This window comes from Miscanthus floridulus, chromosome 8, assembly GCF_019320115.1.
Source record: "Miscanthus floridulus cultivar M001 chromosome 8, ASM1932011v1, whole genome shotgun sequence".
In the NCBI taxonomy this organism is placed as follows: Eukaryota; Viridiplantae; Streptophyta; class Magnoliopsida; order Poales; family Poaceae; genus Miscanthus; species Miscanthus floridulus.
Window position 1 is genome coordinate 7,361,260 of NC_089587.1, and position 20,141 is coordinate 7,381,400.

A 20,141-nucleotide genomic window follows, 5' to 3' on the forward strand; every position below is an offset into this window, starting at 1 on the left:
CCGCACATGATATATATACATATCCAATCCATCACTCACTGGTCCAAAACATTATTTCAAAGTGCAAGCATTTCTGTAAAGGAAATAAAGGGGTGCAGAGCAAATAAAATAATAAACCTTTGTGATGGAGACCAGGAATACACATTGCTAGGGTATATGCCAAACCGTCGTGCATCTGAAGCCTGCTGGTTCCTGATTCTTTCATCTGGGGACACGAACGAGCGAGCCGCTTCTTCTCGGCATATCTGAACCTGCATAGCTTTTCAATTCGTATCTTCAAGTACACACATGACACATTGTATGTGTGCACCATCCATAGAGCTTATCATCACAGACCCTGAATTTGTTTGGACCATTCACCTTATATCTAGAGTGCAAGTGTGAGTGTTCCTTTCTTAGCTGTCTCCAGGGCCAGTGCACAATTCTCTTAAACATTGCTATGTGAGGTCTCTATCAGAATCATACAAGGTACCAACATGGTATGAAAAGAAACAGCGGAAAAAGGAGGACGGGAAATGCAATGTTGATTTCTTCCTCTTTAAGTTTGCACTATCCATATATATATATATATATATATATATATATATATATATATATATATATATATATATATATATATATATATATATATATATATATATATATATATTAAGGTAATGTTAGTGTCCAACCCCATTGGTGACAGGAACTGGACACCAGGCAGGCAGCCATGATGCAATGTACATGCATCTCATTTGCAGCCACATACTGTCTTCCAGTTGCATGCAATGATATCAACAAATCATCCTTCCTCCAACTAATTCACCGCTCCCGGAAATAGAACTGATCAGCAGATCTTTTTCCTGGTAGGTGATGCACAGGGGCCTTGTGGGGCAATGCTACCTTGTTTCACCGTGACCAAACTCCTGTGGTCACATGGACAGCACTATGAGAAGGCTAAGGCCATTAAGCCAAGTGGGTCTGCCAGGAATGGTGGCCTGTGGTCACACCAAAGGGGCCTCAAATATGGCTAGTTGTCTCATGATCTTTTGCAATCCCTTGGATGTATGATTGCTTGTTTCAAGCTAGAAACAGTAATATATGTAGCAACTTCACACGGTGCAAATAATTTTGAGCGACTAATGAAAGGACTTGTTAAGAGAAGCCGGTTATGAAGGGCAGTCTTTGTCTGTCTGACTACAATTTAAAAGTCTCTTGTCCTTTAGCCTATCTGAAGGCTTCATATTGGCCATGATATGCACACAAATACAATCAGAAAATCTCCATTGCTCCACCAATTGCTTAAGATATGGTCCAATGCTAGCAATGATCACCCTAGTCTCTAGGGTCCAAAGCAATGGGAGATAACAAGAGCAGATTTCCCAGAACAAAAGAATTGATTTCATCTCATTTTCAGTACTTCACTGTAACAGAAGTGGTAAAAGGTAAATAGACCTCTTACCCCTTATTTGTAGCCTTTTGTTTTGACCTAGCTCTTTTTTTTGGAACTTAACCTAACTGTAGCAGAAGGCTTGGAGTCCTCACTGTAGTATGTCGTATGACAAGCATCTATTATGTAGCGCACATGGTCATCTTCCTTTGGTATCGTTTTCAGCAACTTCTTAGCTGCCTTACATCCCCCGGATGAAAGAAAAGCTTGATACATCCTGAAGAGGCATAAATGTAATAAATATCACATAAAGCGAAATCTTACATGGCTCCACGATAAAAATCAATCCATAAATGTACCATTATGCAGAAAATGCTTTAATAATTCTTGGCTCATGTAAAAGAATTAAACCTCAAGGAAGTCAGCACATTGTGTGGAAGACCAGCAGATTCATATTCTGACCAGATCTGTTGGGCACGTCGCAAATTCTTTGCTTTTACAGATGCGCTGAGAAGAAAATCAAGGCTTGTCCGAGAAACATTAAGTCCAAGCTCTTTGACAGCATCAAGAAACACCATTCCAATATCCAAATTTGTGATCTCCATGTCCCATATTTGGCAAAAAACCTTAAAAAATGTTCAATCAAGTAAGCGAAGCTACAATTATAAACCAAAAGAAGGGAAATATATTTCGGAACGTTTAATACACCCTTTAGGAAATAATTCAGAGGGATCTGCATTACCAACAAACACAGTAGCACAATTAGATTGTTCACTAAAACATAAAAAATGAGTATCACTCATAGTGTCAACGCAATTCAAATGGAATCACTTCTCCAAACTAACAGAACAATAAACAAGAGATAACACATCAAACAGTCATGAAATGCTCACCAAACAAAAAAAGGGTAAAACTGCAGCATATTCCATTGTAAACAAACATATACCAAATAGAATGGGGAACACAGAAGGGAATGTACTTTCAACACAATGAAAATAAAATGATGAGCAATTCAAAAAGTACAGAACATAGTTCAATACTGATCAATTAAACAACATGAGATCTTTTGTTGATCTCGAGATCTATTAAGTGTGAATTAGGCAAAATAAGATACAGATCAATGCAAACAAGTGAATTATTGCGTATGCAAATTTGTTTATGGATATCCTCAATCATTATATACTACACAATAACTCTGCAACAAACTAAAGGTACAAATTGCACACTTCCACGAGATCAGGTGTATGTGTTAAGATAAAGTACGCAGGTGATTTTGATCAAACTGCAGAAATAGGAAGGCCATTAGGTATCCTGATGCCCAACAAGATCATTGTCAAAAAAGAATACCTGATCAACAACCATATATGTACTCATTTCATCTTTCTCCTTGAGCTGCTTAAGTAGATCAATTGCAACACTGGCCAAAAAAAGAAAGGAAAAGAAAAGACAGCAAATAAACACATCGTGGCAAGTTTGAGGGTTTGACTAAATAGTGTAGAAAGGCAACTGCATAAAAATTGGCAATCATACTCAGGATAGTTGTGATGAACACAGTATAAAAGTACTCTGCCACACCCCTCAAACCAGCTGTTTGAGTCATTCAGCCCATCCAGAAGTTGATGCATTCTATCCAGTTCACCTTCTGTTCGAATATGCTCCTGAAGAAGAAAATACAATTCTATAAGAAATGGAGACAGCAAATAATTATAAACTACTATGCAGATTTTCTCATTCCAACGGGAAAGATGGTTCGCGGATTTACTCACAATCAAGGCAATGGTAGCCTTTGGCTCTAGAGAGCCTCCGGATTGCTTTATCTCATCATGCAAGCGAAGTGCATCCAACACTTGCCCATTTGATGCCAGCGCTCCTACAAGTGCGCTCTTGATGTCACTGAGGAATTTACGTGGTATTTCCTTATCCAGTAGAACCTAAGGAGGCAACGGTTTAACATAGCCAATGTAACAAAGAATAGCATAGCCCTCATTCCATGATACTGAGGAAATGCGAGAGAACAGAGAACTGAAGCACGAAAGCAGCTGAATTTAAAGAACATTCTCGTCAGTAAACACCATTTACCTGCTTGGCCATATCAAAATTCCCAAGTCTTGCGTATGCAACAATGAGTGCCACATATATATGTCTGGTCATTGGAATTAAATCTTGCCGTAATTGGTCACGGTACTGTAAAAATTTTAATATTGAGCAGTAATCACATTAGAAAACAATAAATAGAAAGGAATTTACAAAAAGAGTTTGGCACTATTTCCAGTCAAACTACAATGGGGGTGCAGTTACAAACATCTCGTCTCACCCTCATGAACCCGCCGCCGCCCAAACTCCCCTCTGCCACCCCGGAGGTCCATGCTGCTGCAAGGACGACAGTGGTGAGGCGTTTTCCTCCTTTCTTCTTCGTTTACCTCCTAGTTTTGGTGTCTGCCGTGCGCATCCAGGCCGACAGCGGTGGTCTGCTGGAACCTCATTGTTATGAATCTTGACATACTTAACACTCATGACCTCACCCAGTGCAGCCATTGTCGGATCAGGATCCCCACGGTCCAGAACTCTGTCAGGGGACCTGAGGCCGTGTGTCCCGGCGGTGGCTGCAGCCTGCAGGGTATACACGGCAGGACAGTAGTGTGGATAGTGGCTGCACTGAGGCCACAGAAGCCAGTGACTGCTGTAACATGAGGCTGTGGAGGGGGCAGTTGTGTAGCCTCTGCACTATGAGGGTGGGCGTGCTTCGGGTGAAAGCCTTGACCAGCGCTTTGTCGATACCAACAAAGGCTGTGACTTCGGTCTGATGAGAGCATCATTGAGGGGACTCCTTTTCCTCAGGCTTCTCCAGGTGAAAACCCTGCTCACTTTGTGGATGAATGACGACGGCGTGTTTGGTGCCATTCCCTCCTTGGAAACGTCGCTCTTGGAGATCAGCCTTGGCTTGCGGCTGCAACTCTTTGGGTTCGACGAGGCCTCTACATTTGTGCTGCTGCCTCTTGCTTCACGGTGACCATTGGCCGACCCCGTTGGTGCGATTCCTCTCAACCTGGCATGGCATTGGCGAGGCCTACGCCTCCTTGGTGTTGTTTCTTGCTCTCGGTGGGCTGCTGACTTTCCTGGGTTGAGCCTGCTGCAGTGGAGTCAGAGCTGCTTCATTGGGAGCATAACGAAACCCGGCAACGATGACGTGTGGTAGTCTCTTTCTAGGTATGTTGGTGGTGCCAGTTGTGTGCAGGTGGCAGTGTCTTGATGGCTTTGGCTAAGGTCCGTCAAGGGAAGTCGAAGCTATTTTGCCGCTTAAGCGTCAAAGCTTGACAACAATGACACATGGTGGGCTCTGTTTGTGTGTTTATTGCTAAGTGCTAGCGGCCCGGCTATTGTGTGGGTGTGCAAGGGTGTCATGTCTTTGTACTGAACTAACTTCTGTTCTTCTTAATTGAGCGGCAGAGCTCCTGCCTTTCATTCAAAAAAAAAAAAGAACTGCACTAGGAAACTATAGGTAATATTGTAATATTAGTGGAAGATGTGTTGTGCTGCAGGGAGACTTATCCAAGATCAAACAAACTTCACCAATCAAAAAAAAATCTGATTAACTGGGGATATGCTTAGGTGATATCAGCAGAAGGAATTGATCTGGTAGTACTTAGCTTAGATTTAGTCCTTTTTGCTAAGACAGTCGTCCAGAACCAAGACATGCGCTTTTCCACGCACCCCATAAAACAGACACAGTGGCAATAACAAATGGTCTGGTATGTGGCAAACCTTAGAAATGTTCTCTTCAGACTCACAATTCGCTATCAAATAACTGAATGTCTCAGAATCTGGTTTTACTCCAGCAATCTGCATTTGAGACATGACCATTTGTGCTCCATTGTAGTTTTTCTGCACAAATACAAGCTCAAGGTTATAGAGAAGAGCCAAAAGAGGTTAAAAAAAGAGAGAAGTCGTTTCAGAATATCATTCTTATAACTATTTGCAACTTGATGTACTTTTTATATGGATCAACAAAATGCTGTGCATGACTAATGGAATCTTTATACACTTGTGTTTGGGTTACAGATTTGAGAAATACAGAACAAGCAAGGCAACCATGTGTCATTTCATAGGTCTATAATCTATATGCATTGTACTGACTAAGCATGGATATCAGCAGAACTGAACAAATATGCAGGCAATGGCCAATTTCAGGGCTACTGTACATTCAAGACTATGAACAAATACATTATTGTTTGCAACGTCAGGATAAAAAAATGGAAGAAATGGGAACCCAAGAATTTACCTCCCTATAATATCCTAGCATTATAGCATTATACAGGCTTACGGTTGATATCTCCCCAGATTCTTCAGCATCTGTGAGTATATTGTAAGCACCTTCAAACTGGAAACAAGGATCAATAAACAACAGCTTCACATGAGGCCAAAAAATAACAGGTGTCCAGTATCATGACTTACATCCTTCAATTTTACAAACAAACTTATCATGCTTCTGAATGTTTCGCTTTTTAATTTCAAATTGTGATGGCGTATCAAATCATATATGGGGCGGGCCTGCAAAATAGGAGCAAATGTTGATTATAGCTCATGATGAGATGTATCATTTGATCACACAAAAGAATGTTTTTTTTTAAAATGTAATTGCTACGTGCCAGATTTCCAATAGTTGTTCATCCTGAACTCTTTCGACAGGGCACTTTTCATACCCTTGTAAATGTATAATTGTATATACCTAGGACATTGGGCCTTGGAATACAAATCGGGTTTTCCCTAACATGTATATCTTTCAGTTTGCTATAAACTTGTGATAGGTGGCATAGTGTTACCAACAACCAAATTTCTGCTTAAACAGCATGAGAAAATGTAGCAGTACTTGTGTTTTGACTTGGTTAGGCTGAGTTCACACTAGAAAAACTTGTGGTCAAATAGGTGCTTATGCTTGTTGTGTCTTGTTTAAATATTCTTAAACACCTTCACAAATGCTTAGTGTATGCAATCATTTACAACAGAGCAGTGCATCTCGAAATGACAGGTTTTTCTGACCTACGGCTCCAAAACATATCCTGATAAGTGGCTTGACAAGTAACAGAAACCTGCTTGGTATACCTCCAAGCTTATGCCCTTACCATGTGAAGTTCACATCTTTGTTCACAAGCATGTATGATTGGGTGAAATGATTCAATTGGCACAGCGGAACTGGATTTACACATGCGGTCAGCTACATCAAGAGTTAACCCAATCTGCAAAAAAATATTAAATTAGTTACAATATTGCTTTGGGAAGTATAGATGAATTCATGCACTCAGCACCAAAGCTAAGCTTATTTCAAAATTTAGCATACCCACACGTGTATCTATATGATATCGGTTTGAGGTGGGATAAATAAATTTAAATTCTAATCTACAATGTTCAGCGACAAACTGATGCAAAACTGGTGCCAATTGCAAGAAAATGTTTTTGAGAGCCAACAAAAGGAAAAAATAAACTTGAAGGATATTTGAAATTGGTAGTTGATACCAAGAATGCGCTTAAACTAAATGGATGTGACACAACACTACAACAGTATCACCTTTGTGCTTTTCTGAGCTCACCCAGTATCTAAAACCAGATCATTCAAGGCTCCAAGCAACCAAACAAAAATCATCCATATTCAAATAAGCAAGAAGAAACATTGCCTTCAGTGTGGTGGTGGCAGCTCTAACACCCAATTCAAATAAATTTACAAAATAAAACATAGGGCAGATGGACAAATGAAATAATAGGTGAAACATGTATTGACCATGCAACATATTTTCGAATCATAAAGTTGTTTCAGTGATACACAAGCCAGCAGAAGGCAAAAATGGAATGGTAATATTAATATAAGCATTAATGAACATGACTAACATAGAAGCAACGCTTGTATGCCTGGGGACAAATGGCAGCAGTAGTTTAGCAACTGCCGCTATTTGATAAAGATTGATAGATAAGGTTACAGTATATCATATCATTCATTCAACTCAGATGACGAAAAAGCTGTAAATACTTGCAGCATTACCTTTGATGAATTGCAACAGATAGAGATGATCTTGTCGTATGCAGCAATAGAGGGTGCTACCTCAAACTTCTCATGCCATTTATGAAATGCCACTAGCATGTCTTCAACCTTAAAGAAGAAACGTTACCAAAAGGTGGTCTAGAAACAAAGTTTAGATACAAGGGTTTTTCTTAACTTGAAATCCTCCTACATTTTCTTCAAACATGGACAGATTCTTCTTTGCATTGAGGAAAATAGGAAAGAGGGGAAGAAAATATTTTTTTGCAAGGAAGTTCTGATGTAATAACCATGAAAAAAAAACAATTAATAACATAGTACTCCCTCCGTCTCTAAATAAATCAATTCCTAGAGTTGTCTTAAGTCATTTTTTTTTGTTTGACCAAATTTATATAAAAAATATATAAATACTTGTGACACTAAATGAGCACATTATGAAAATATAGTTTATGGTGTATATAATGATACTAATTTGGTCTCATAAATCTTTGCGCTCTTTTCTATAGATTCAGTCAAAGTTAGAAAAGCTTGACTTAAGGCAACTCTACTAACTGATTTATTCAGGGACGGAGGGAGTATAACAAAAAATTTATTACGTGTATCGCTTCACAAAGATCAAAAATAAGGATACCTCAAGAACCCAGAAAGCGTATGGTCAGTTGACAAGATAGCGATATAAGGTCTGGTAGCCATCCATGGACCACGATGACAAATGTCATCCTTCTATCTAAATAAAAAAATGGTTTGACTAATCTTTTGAACAATTTCTAGTTTTCTACTACTACTCAGTATTTACTCCCGATGCAATGTACTCCACAGATAAGAGATTTAAATTTGAAAGTCTAGCATGCTTCTTTTTGCGTATAACGAAAATGTAAAATCAATACCATTTTTACTTTGTAAAGTTATTGCTAAATTATGATGATACAGAAAATTAGTAGTTCATTCCGATGCAACGAATTGCATTTAAAGATCCTTTTGTATTAGAAGCAATGAATATTATCATCATAAAAGATTCCTCACCATTATGTTCGGTATATTTGCAGTATAGTCCAAAATCAAGGATGAAATGTTGTGATCAGCACATCCTACAACAACAAATCCATAAATTAACACATAGAAGATTCTGAAACAAGAAACCAAAACAATCTTTAGGTAAACCACAAAAGGGATGAAGGAAAAGAAAAGCAGTAGTATTTACTGGTAAAAAAATACCACTTCAGTGAAAAGATTTTCTGCTAATAAAATATTACTGATGTCCATCTTATTGACATACAAAGAAATATGAACTAAATATGGAGAACTTGCACACAATTTATTACCTTTTGACCTCATCCCCTGAAGAAGTTTCTCCGCATAGTTCTCTAGTTCTAGCCTACCCAATGATTTGAATATATTAGATATGTACTTTGAGCCTGAAACTTTAGATAGATCAAGCAAATCCAACAAGCCAACCAGATCTTCCTTTCTGCCGCTTTCAGCAAAGGCCAACATGTAACTCTCTGCAAAACAGACGCATTCAATAGGGCACTATTATGAGAACCATCTGTCAGTATGCAAGCTTGATCAAATTATACAATGTGAAACAAAACTTCCAAATTACAATGAACGAGAAAGAGAAAAAAAAAGAATCTGGCAATGATTTTCGGTTGTTACCTGCTAGGTCATAGTGAGCTTCCTCATTGTACTCTTCAACAGAGTGACAAAGTTCTTGAATTTTTTCTTCATCTTGAACTCTAATGCAAAGCAACATCTCATAATAAGCTATTCTAGAGAAGGACTTCGGATTCGCTTCCTTAAAGAATGCACTGAACATCTCAAATTCCTCAAACATCCCCACATCGATAAGATACAAGAGGAATGGGCCATAAATATCTTTCTCAATCGTGAGCCCCTTATCTTTCATGGTCTCAAAAAGGCGGTATGCCCTATAGATATACTCCACAGCAGAGTCAATATCCCTGCAAGCCTTTGCCTTGTCTAGACAAAGCTTAATCATCGAATTGAACTCCTTGACCCCTGTTTCCCGCCCCAGCTTTCCAAAAAACTCTATCGTCGACTCCGTGCCAAGCTTATTAGCACACATCTGCATCAGCTTTGTGTAGCGGCGGCTCTCAACATTCTTGAATATGTAATGTTTCTTCTTCTCCCTCGCCACCTCCCTCCTCCAATGCATCAGCGGGTCCCTCGATGGTTGGGTCTGGAACCACTCAAAGTCCAATATCTTATTGCTCGTGGCAACCTTCCCATCATCTTCAGAGTCCTCCGCCGGCGCTTCTGGGGAGGTCGCACATTCCGCCTCGTCGGGTGCTGAGCATCGAACGGATAATATCAATTACAAGCACAGTTGTAGGTGAAATTGTTTCAGGGTCATATTAAAGTACAATGGTACCATCTAGGACGGACATGAGCGCCTTGGTGAGAGCCTCAGGGGGGTCATCCTCATCTGCGCAGAAGAGAGAAGGGTGAGAATTAAGCTAGAAGCTACTGTGCATGAGAAGAGAGGTAGGGAGAGGACGGAGGTGGTAGTTCCCGCACTGCTTATTACCTAGGGCGTGGACGTGAGCTAGGGGGAGGGAGGACGGCAAGTTGGTCTTCTTCGAGGCCGCGGCCTGCTTGAGCCGCAGGAGGGAGGCCTTCGTGACGGCGGTCTCTGGGCCGGCGGCGGCACGGCGCCTGTAGGAGGGACTCTTCAGGGTGGATAGCTTCGGCGCAACGACCGGGGCGCCACGCTTCGATGCCGAGGGGGCGGCGGCGGTGGTGGCGGGCTTGGGGGCGACGGCTGCGGCGGGGATGGCCTGCTTGGAGGAGACGGCCTGCTTTGTGGTCTCCAGGAGGCGCTTCCACATGGATGGCGGGGCAGGGCGGCGGACGGAGAAACCCGGTGAGTGATGCGGAGGGGGAGTCCGGCGGGACGCGGGCGCGAGTGCGTGAGCGGGTTTAGCGGTTCGGTGTTGTGCATGCGGCGTTGGACCGGACCGGACTGGAGGGAATTGGACTGGACCCAAACGGATACGATAGGAGCCCACCTTAACCTAAAATTCACCGGCCTTCAGAGAGTGTTAAACAAATGTGGCTTGTATACGAGTGGTTTCTAAATCTATATCTATTAATAATAACAAAGAGGCAAAATTTCAGGCTCTTTTTTTCGTCCAGCCCATTCAAATTTGGCCTAACTGTCGGTTCCACTAGCTGTCCACTCGTCATGTCCGGCCCACTCGAGCCTGCGCACGGGTCTCCTCACGTCCAGGTGTCCAGCCCACTCGCGGCCCAACTCCCTCACGTCCAGCCCACTCCAGCCACCTTTATAGGAAAATACAGGCAAAAAAACAGCCAATTTGGAGGTTCGAACACTGGCCACTGGGATTGGAGAGCTAATTGCATAGAACATTACCGCCACAGATTTTTTTTATTTTTAATATTTTTTATAAACTAATTTTAAATCTAATACTGTTTGTTTTTATTTCCAAAACTAACACTTTTGGCCGCGCCTATTGCCTATGCCGTGCCATGCATGGTGGCGCGGCGGGAGGATGATGTGGCGAAGACCGGGGGTGCTGACCGATGACGTGACAGGGCCTGCCGCGCCACAGATCAGGGCGCGGCAGAGCCAGGTACGCCCGCCTGCTTCTGCCGGCTACCGCGCCTGCATGTACGGCGAGCTTAGGACCTGACATGAAAAGCGACCGGTGCCAGTTAAGTCTCAAACAGTGGGTGCACGGTGCGCCAGACCTGTCCAGTGCCAGTAGTAGTACCCACACTTTATGTCTCTGACTCTAGCTCGCGTGCTCTCTCCTCTCGCTGTCGTTATGGATGGATGGATGATGTGACGTTAAATAATGGAAACAGCACGGATGTCACCTCTAGACTGCCTAGCTAATCTAATCCCCTAGCAAAAGCATCACATGATGACAGGAGTAGCTAGTATCGTACTTGCTCAGCACTACATCTACACTAGTACATCTATCACTGGTAACAAACCTATTTTTTATTTGGTAATACACCAATTTATCCTCAAAATTAGGCCTTGTTTAGATTGCAAATTTTTGCAATCTGGCCACTGTAGCACGGTTCATTTGTATTTGATAAACTTTGTCCGATCATGGACTAACTAGGCTCAAAAGATTCGTCTCGTGATTTACAACCAAACTGTGCAATTAGTTATTTTTTTTACCTACATTTAATGCTCCATGCATGTGTCCAAAAATTGATGTGATGGAGAGAGAGTGAAAAAACTTGGAATTTGGAGGTGATCTAAACCAGGCCTTAGTTCAATTGTTGTAGATTTATTTAGTGACTATGTTTGTTATACATATTTCCAACTATTAGCATGGTATTTGAACCTTTTCTATTGGGACTTCTTTGTCGAATTTAAGACTTATTTTGTTATTTTGTACTTAAATTCCGAGTTGCAGGGCAAATTTAATGAGTGTTCACCGAATTACTAAATTACTAAATGGATTTTACCGAATCATATATGAAAATTTTAGTGTGGCATACCCTATGAAAAAAATCATAGATCCGCCACTGGGTACAAAGGGTGGTCTGGTGGCGAATTTGGTGGTCATCCAGTGCTGACCCACCTTGATCGCAAAACAGCTAAGTAGTGGCAACAAAAAGAAGTGCAACTTTGGATAGCTGAAAAGTGTTACAATGAGTGGCAAGAATTCGGTGGTCATCCAGTGGCGGATCGAGCATGGGGGCTGAACCCCACTACCCCCACGCAGACAATGCAGAACCCCCGACCCCCACCGGCTGACTCTGGATCATCCACTAATCTGAACATTCATATTAGTCAGTACTATTTTTTGCAATATATGAGTTCACTAAGGGAAAATGTATCTCCAACGTAAGTTTCACAATGATATCCCTTGGTGGTGTTTGGATACAGGGATATAGGGGGTGGGATGGGAAAGAGAAATGGATGAACGGTTAGGATTAAATGAGACGTAAAGAATGGATGATTAGAATATAATTTTCTGTATCCCATTCCTTATCCCTATCCCTATCCAAACGAGCCGTAGATGTAACCCATACAAAGAAAGTGAACCATAAATTTCTGCCCAAAACTTGCCTGTTGTTTGAAAAATGCTCAGCTTATTGCTAGCATATCGAGGAGACAGAACACAAATGACTGAGGAATGTTTGAAAAACTTTCGAGTTTCTTCATCATGAGTTGCCATAACTCCACCATGCAAAAGCACAAGAAGGTTTCTTACATATACTACCACAGGGAAATATTTGCAGAAGGAACATATTTGCAAAAGGAAGGGACATCATGTTTCAATAGATTCAGAAAACACATATTAAATTTGCATTTGTCTAAGATGCATGGTCATGGTTTAAGGCAAATTGAGAACGGAGTCCATGAATTGAACAGAGTGTTTTCACATTCTGTTACCAACTTGAAACTGGCAATTCTTTGTGATTAACGTTTTGAACTTGGCCCAATGTATAGGTTGACTCAAGTCCACTATGCCACAGTAAACTCATATATACATGGACCAGCATCCACGGATTCCTTGCCATTATTAAGTCGACCGCTGACAACTCGACATCACATAAACTGGGAGGTAAAAGAAAACAAGATTATGGAACCTCACCGTCTTGATGAAGAACTTGTCATGCGAAGTCTTATCATCCCACACAAGCAGGCACACTCTGACACCCTCCTGCGACTTGAACTTGAGCAGCCCGCCAAGCGTAAGATCGCCACCCTCGGGCAATGGCCGCGACGGCGATGGTTCGCGCATAAGCCGCACCTTATCGTACACCGACCAGCCGACGATATATATCATGTGGTGCGCCTCTAGGATGGCGTGGCAGATGTCCTCCCAGCACGCGTTGTGTTGGAACGTCTTGCCGTTGTCGAGCTCGAGCTAGTGCGAGTTTAGATGTAGTGCTGAGCTAGTGCGATGCTAGTGGTAGACGTACTAGTGTAGATGTAGATGTAGTGCTGAGCTAGTACTAGCTAGTGCGATACTGAGATAAATTGGTGTATTACCAAATAAAAAATAGGTTAGATTACTAGTGGTAGACGTACTAGTGTAGATGTAGTGTTGAGCTAGTGCGATGCTAGCTACTCCTGTCATCATGTGATGCTTTTGCTAGGGGATTAGATTAGCTAGGCAGTCTGGGGTGACATCCGTGCTGTTTCCATTATTTAACGTCACATCATCCATCCATCCATCCATAACGACAACGAGAGGAGAGAGCACGCGAGCTAGAGTCAGAGACAGAAAGTGTGGGTACTACTACTGGCACTGGACAGGTCTGGCGCACCATGCACCCACTGTTTGGGACTTAACTGGCACTGGTCGCTTTTCATGTCAGGTCCTGAGCTCGCCGTACATGCAGGCGCGGCAACCGGCAGAAGCGGGCGGGCGTACCTGGCTCTGCCGCGCCACCGATCTTGGCGCGGCTCTGCCGCGCCCTGATCTGTGGTGCGGCAAGCCCTGTCACCGGTCAGCGCCCTCGGTCTTCACCACCGTCATCTTCTCGCCGCGTCACCATGGCAATAGGCGCGGCCAAAAGTGTTAGTTTTAAAAATAAAAAACAAACAGATTTAAAATTAGTTTACAAAAAAGTGTTAAAAATAAAAAAAAATTCCCACCACACTACGTGAACTCATGTTGTATTTTGCAATACCTTTTTCTATTAATGAGGGTGCTATAGCCGATAGCTCAATGGGAAGGAGTGACGGAATCTTCTTAGTTTCAGTCTTTTAGGCGCTTTTTCCGTCCGCTTGCATGACAAAAATAAATAAACTATGAAAATATTGTATTACATTTCATATAATAGAATAATCTGTCAAGACAAAAATAAATAAAACTATGAAAATATGGTATTGCATATATTAAAATAATCTTGGATATATCATATGTAATAATGTTAAAATATGTGTGCTCCTAGACTTAGCAGTTTATTTTATGACATGTGATTATGGTTCAAAATATGCACAATTTGGTCCCGTGCTTGCTGAAACTTGGCTAAATTGGTTGAAAACACTGTTCTGGCTAAATTGTTGTGAGAGAAAAATACTGTTCCGGCTGAAAAAACAAGCTGAATAGTGTGGATTATAAGGTAAGCCGAACGGGGCCGATATGAATAGAATCAAGTCACTCAGTTGGGAAGTTCTAATTTCTTGATGTGCCCAGTTCCAATGGCCATCCAATGATATATCTCTGAAGCATATGTACTTGGATGAAATTTATTTTCTGCCTTTTAAAATATGCCAATGGCTACTGCCTTCTCTTCAGGATTCTTAGAGTCAGAGGGTGATGCTGCATATTAGTTTTTGTTCAGTTGGGTTAGCTCTGATTCTCTTCTTATTCCCAGTTCCAATGGCCATCCAATGATATATCTCTGAAGCATATGTATTTGGATGAAATTTATTTTCTGCCTTTTAAAATATGCCAATGGCTACTGCCTTCTCTTCAGGATTCTTAGAGTCGAGGGCGATGCTGCATATTAGTTTTTGTTCAGTTGGGTTATATAATCACTAAATGCATATAGAGAAAAAAAGGCATATAAAATAAAAATTTTAGTTGCTATAACTGTGGCTGCTATCTCCCTCTTCTCCGTGCGCCTCCACCAACCAACTACGCAAGCTAAGGGTGGTGGGCCTTATAATTTATTTGATTTTTTTAAAGTTGAATTAAGCCAAATTAATAAATTCAATAAAAATAGATACTTTGTTACTATTGGTATGACAATCATATAATAAACCATACGTCCCGTTGCAACGCATGGGTATTTTTGCTAGTTATAACTAGCAAAACATGCCCATGTGTTGCAACAGATCGTACAACTTGTTACGCGGTCATCTACATGACAAGTCAAAGATTTATTCAACAACAGTGTAATTTGTTCCAACACGTTTTCGAATTAGACTCGGCACCGTGGTTGTACATCCGATGTTCTAACTCATATGCAGATTTAAAGCAATCTATGCTCATATTTCTGATTTATCATGTACTACTACTTTTACTAAAACCAACGAGCCTTATATTTCGGGGAGTGAAGCGATAAATGGACTGGAGCCTCGTATTCAAATTTAAAGTAGTCAATCTCCGATTCATCGTGCACTACTACTATTCTTAATGGTGAGTTCCATTTCACTATTTCCAAGACTGCCACGTCAACTTTGCATATTTGGATTGAGAAATGAAACTAGCTCTCGTTTCATTTTACTGTTTCCAAGACAAGCTACAGCAGTTAATGTATACATGATGTTGCGATACCATGTGACATATGGACAGCCATTATAGATGGCAACGGGCACATTACCCACGGGTGGAAGACATATAGACCCGCACTCGCGGGTTGAATCTCAAACCTACACTCGCGCCCGCAACCCGCTACGGGTAGAAGTCTACACCCGCACCCGTCACCCGCGGGCACACCCACGAACCAGCAGAACAATAGTACATGCATAGATTATACAAAGGAATTTAAGTATGGAAATCAAAACTACCTAACATTATACCAACATAAAAATGGTTCTCTTATATATAAATAGATACGAGGGAGAAAATTATAAAGCTAAGTTGCTTCCTTTATATATAGTAAGAGGGGACCAACATGTCAACACGTTGGAGCGGGTTTGCGAGTAAAGCGGCCACGGGTACAAGTTTTCTATGCCCACAAGTTTTTACCCATTGGGTTCAACTACAAACCCACACCCACACCCGCGGGCACAAAGTTGCACCCGTACCCTCGCCCTACTGGGTTTTTAGCCGCGGGCACGCGAATAATCTGTGCCTGTTGCCATCCTTATGCAGTGGGTAGTGCTGCCTCCACAGTGCTATTTTGGTGTGGCAGCGACAGCGGGTCTACGGCGGCTTCTCGAAGTCGTGTTCATGGCGACTGGTCCTGCTTAGCGGTGGTCAGTTTTGTGTGGCCACAATGACTCCTTCTGTTGGTGAGGCTTAGCGGTTATGTTGGTGGCGACAGGACGACTTCTACCATTCTTGGAGTTTAACAGGTGGTGCTCGGTGGCGGTGTCTGATGCAAGTGGACAATGATCGTGGTGGGTCTCCTCCTAGGCGATCTTCTTTGGGCTAGCGACGGTGGGTTGGCTAGGGTCTGTGTCGACCGGCGTGGCTGTGATGTGCCACACATGTTTGTGGCTAGTTACAGCTGCTGCGAAAACCAACTGAAGAAGGTGGTTTCGTTGTGGATGTCGGTCTAGGTGGAACACTCGTTGCTTTCTCCAGAAGCTTCATGGATAGCAAATTGCAGCAGCGCTGGCGGCTCCCTTGGCTTGCTGCAGGAGCAAGTGGTGACTTTGCGTGGTGGCCGGTGTCATGTGTTGAATAATCTGGTGTTGTTTCCTTGTACAACAAGTACTTTAGCTTATTCCTTAAGTTTCCTTGGCGTGTAAGTCAAGGTCTGATTTCTTGGACAACAAGAAGTGGTAGTCAATTTAGATTTTGCTAGTAGCTGTTTGACAGCATGTAGGAGAGGCCAATTTTGTTTTTTACTACCGAATAGCAGTTGTATACTAGTTCGGTTTGCAGCTGCCCATGTGATATATATGTACCCATATGCTAGCAATGAGAAGCAAGCTTGAGCTTCAAAGAAAGGATCTCTGTGTGTGCTTCCTTACCTACTCTTCTTCTACATGTAGCCGTGAGTCTGTGAGAGGGTGTTGGTGAGCTAATCACACACCTGTGGTGAAGATCTAGGGCCGACAAGTGGTATCGAAGCCACCAGGTTGTGTTGTTGTGCGACTGATCACTGGCAATGGCAGGCGAGAATGGCTCAGAGGTGGGCACCGGCGGTGGAGATGCCGTAGGTGCTTAGCCATGATAAGAGGTCATCGTACGAGCCATGCGGGAAGTTAGTGGGGCTAACTGGCAAGTCCTCACCCACACAAACTGCGATGAGTGGGCGGTGACCATGAAGGTCAAGCTCAGAGCCCGATGGCTCTGGAAGGCTATCGACCAAGGCACTGAGGATGAAGAGGAGGACTGCTCTGTGATGGAGGTAATCCTAACCGTCGTGCCGTCGGAGTACTGAGAGCCACTGGGGTTGAAGGACTCAGCCAAGGATGCTTGGGATGCCCTCAAGGCCATGCGCATCAGGTCTGATCATGTGAAGAAGGCGAAGGCACAACAGCTGCGGCAGGAGTACGACAACCTCAATTTCCATGATGGAGAGGCGGTGGAGGATTTCTCCCTCCGGCTACAGTCGCTCATCAGTCAGCTAGCGGCGCATGGTGTCACCATCAACGATGAGGACGCCGTCTCCAAGTACCTGCATGTTGTGCTGCCCAAGTACACCCAGATCGCTCTCTCCATCGAGATGATGCTGGACATGTCAACCCTCACCATTGAGGACTTGACTGGGCGCTTACGAGCGGTGGACGAGCGCACGGAGGCAACAACAACAACGGACAATGACAAGTTGTTGCTGACTGAGGAGGAGTGGGTTGCCCGAATGAAGGAGAGGCGGTCAGGGGAAGGCTCCTCCAGCCATGGTGGCAACGGTAAGCGTCATGGCAAGGCCCCGTAGAAGAAGAAGAAGAAGAAGAAGAAGGACGGTGAGCCTATCGATAGGAACGCCTATCGACGCTGTGGGAAGTCTAGTCACTGGACCAAGGAGTGTCCAAACTAGAAGAAGGAGAAGAAGGCCGAGGCTCACCTAGCGTAGGTGGACGATGATGAGCCAACTCTCCTGATGGCGACATTCTGTGCATTGCACAACATCGAGGCAGAGGAGAAAGCAGAAGAGGTGGCGGTTGTAGAGTAAGGGAAGGCATCGCAAGCCATCGACCATGACGAGTCGCATGCCCAAGTCCATCATGGATGAGTGGGCAGCGAGGTGGAGCAGAGGTGGTACCTGGACTCTGATGCCAGCAATCACATGACCGGCTCCAAGGATGCCTTCTCTGGGCTCGACGGTGGTGTGACGGGTCGAGTGATGTCTGGGGATGGCTCAAAGGTGGAGATTCAAGGACGTGGCACCATCATCTTCCGGTGCCAGAACAGCAAGCACCGCATGCTGACGGATGTGTACTACATCCCACAGCTGCGTTCGAGCATCATCAGCGTCAAGCAACTGGATGAGCGTGGGTGCGAGGTGCTGGTCAAGAGGGGGATCCTAAGGATTTGGGACCAGGAGCAAAGGCTACTTGCCAAGGTGCAGCACTCCCAAAACTGTCTCTACCTGCTCAACCTAAAGGTGGAGCAGCCAGTGTGCCTAGTGGCATGACACAACAAGGAGCCGTGGCTATGGCATGACATTTTAGCCATCTCAGCTTCGACGTGCTTTGTCGGCTGAAGAAGATGGTGCATGGGTAACATTGTTCATGCAGCCGAGGCACGGTGGCCCGACACGAAGCATGCAATTTTGGCCCAGACCAAGCACGGCATGGCCTGATGGTCAGTGGGCCCAGGCTGGCCTGGCCCGAGGGAGCAGGCCGTGCCTAGGCCGCTGCTCAGGCCCGTTGGCTGGCATGGCACGGCCCGACCTTCAATAGATGGCCTGGCAATGGCCCAGCCTCCCCCCTCCCCCTCCTCAGTTCTCCTCTCCTCCCCAAGGCCTAGTGCCCACATGGCCCACGCGCTCCCCGACATCCCCGCCTCCCCCCTCATATATAAGCCGGCACGCCGCGGTGGCTCTCCCTCACCCTAAACCCTAGCTCATATCATCTCACCACACCTCGTCTCACCTCGCTCTTGTGGTCTCGCCCTCGTCGTCTTGGGCGCTCGGCTCCATTCTCCCTGACTCCGGTGAGATGACTTTGATGATCTGCCTGCTGCCGGCGGGTGGCTCCCTACTCCTCCTACCTTATCCCCTCCCTCTCCACCTCTCCCTTCTCTCTATCCTTATCTCCCCTCTAGATCTCAGTGATTATGTGAGTTTGTGTCCCCGTCTATCCCTCCTCTACCGCTGACTGTCCTTCTAACCGATGTGTCGTCTTCACTGGGTGGCCCTTGTCTTCTCTGACACCAGGCTCTGGTTGCGCAGGTACAACCCTAACCCTAACCCTAACCCTAACCCTCCTCTTCTTCCATTGATGAATGATGATTGATCTATTCTGATATGTTCTTTTCCTCCTCCATCTCTTTGTGTAGGTTGGTAGCCGATGCATCATCCTCTAGCTGTGGCATAGAGCGACCAAGGCAGCCCCATGCACCATTGAGGAACAGTGCTGGAGAGACCTCCACGGTCAAGGGCGCCATGGCTAGTGCTGATGACGAGATCGCGGTAGGCCTGGCCCCTGAGGACGATGATGACACCCATGAGGATGCTGCTGCCTTGTTTGGTAACCATGTCAGTAGCGGCTCTGCTGCTCTGATTGATCTGGATGGTGGTGGTGGTGAAGGGGCAACGACGATTGGGACCCCGATCTGCTCCAACAGCTCAACTCTATCTGTTGCTAGTACTGGTACCTCTTCTGGACCTAGTGTTGGTAACCGTAATTTTGCTGTGTGGGCTGATTTTGATGAGATCTATGAGACTATGAATGGTAGAAAAATCTACACTAAAGCTACCTATAAAATGTGTAAGCATACTTTGTCTGCTAGATCTAATACTAACACTGGGCACTTAAAGAGGCAACAGAAATCTTATAGGCAGAAAACTAATCAAGCTGCTAGGGTTCAGTCTAGGCTTGGTTACAATACTGATGGTTCTGTGTATAACTGGGACTATAAACCTGATATTGCTAGATCTGAATTGTGTCGCTTGATTTCTAGGCTTGATTTGCCGTTAGGTATTAGTGAGACAGAGGCC

General features: G+C 43.9%; 2 protein-coding genes across 3 annotated transcripts; one reads left to right on the forward strand and one right to left on the reverse strand.

Moving 5' to 3' along the window:
* Positions 1–796: 796 nt before the first annotated feature.
* LOC136471030 (pentatricopeptide repeat-containing protein At4g04790, mitochondrial-like) lies at positions 797–10,326 on the reverse strand. Of its 2 annotated transcripts, XM_066468759.1 has the most exons (16): positions 9,946–10,324; positions 9,790–9,843; positions 9,054–9,707; positions 8,720–8,899; positions 8,421–8,485; positions 7,401–7,508; positions 6,490–6,603; positions 5,822–5,917; positions 5,649–5,747; positions 5,132–5,251; positions 3,449–3,553; positions 3,136–3,300; positions 2,900–3,027; positions 2,717–2,786; positions 1,781–1,995; positions 797–1,646 (listed from the first exon to the last, which is right to left on the reverse strand). In XM_066468759.1, the coding sequence occupies exons 1-16, from the start codon at positions 10,244–10,246 to the stop codon at positions 1,469–1,471; spliced, it is 2,652 nt and encodes an 883-aa protein (XP_066324856.1). In that variant the 5' UTR covers positions 10,247–10,324; the 3' UTR covers positions 797–1,468. The 2 variants fall into 2 exon arrangements, with proteins under 2 accessions (XP_066324856.1, XP_066324857.1); XM_066468760.1 differs by lacking the exon at positions 797–1,646 and having other exon boundaries at positions 1,796–1,994; positions 2,715–2,786; positions 9,946–10,326.
* A 7,148-nt stretch (positions 10,327–17,474) lies between these two features.
* LOC136468502 (uncharacterized) lies at positions 17,475–17,915 on the forward strand. Its single transcript, XM_066467056.1, has one exon. The coding sequence runs from the start codon at positions 17,475–17,477 to the stop codon at positions 17,913–17,915; it is 441 nt and encodes a 146-aa protein (XP_066323153.1).
* Positions 17,916–20,141: the final 2,226 nt, after the last annotated feature.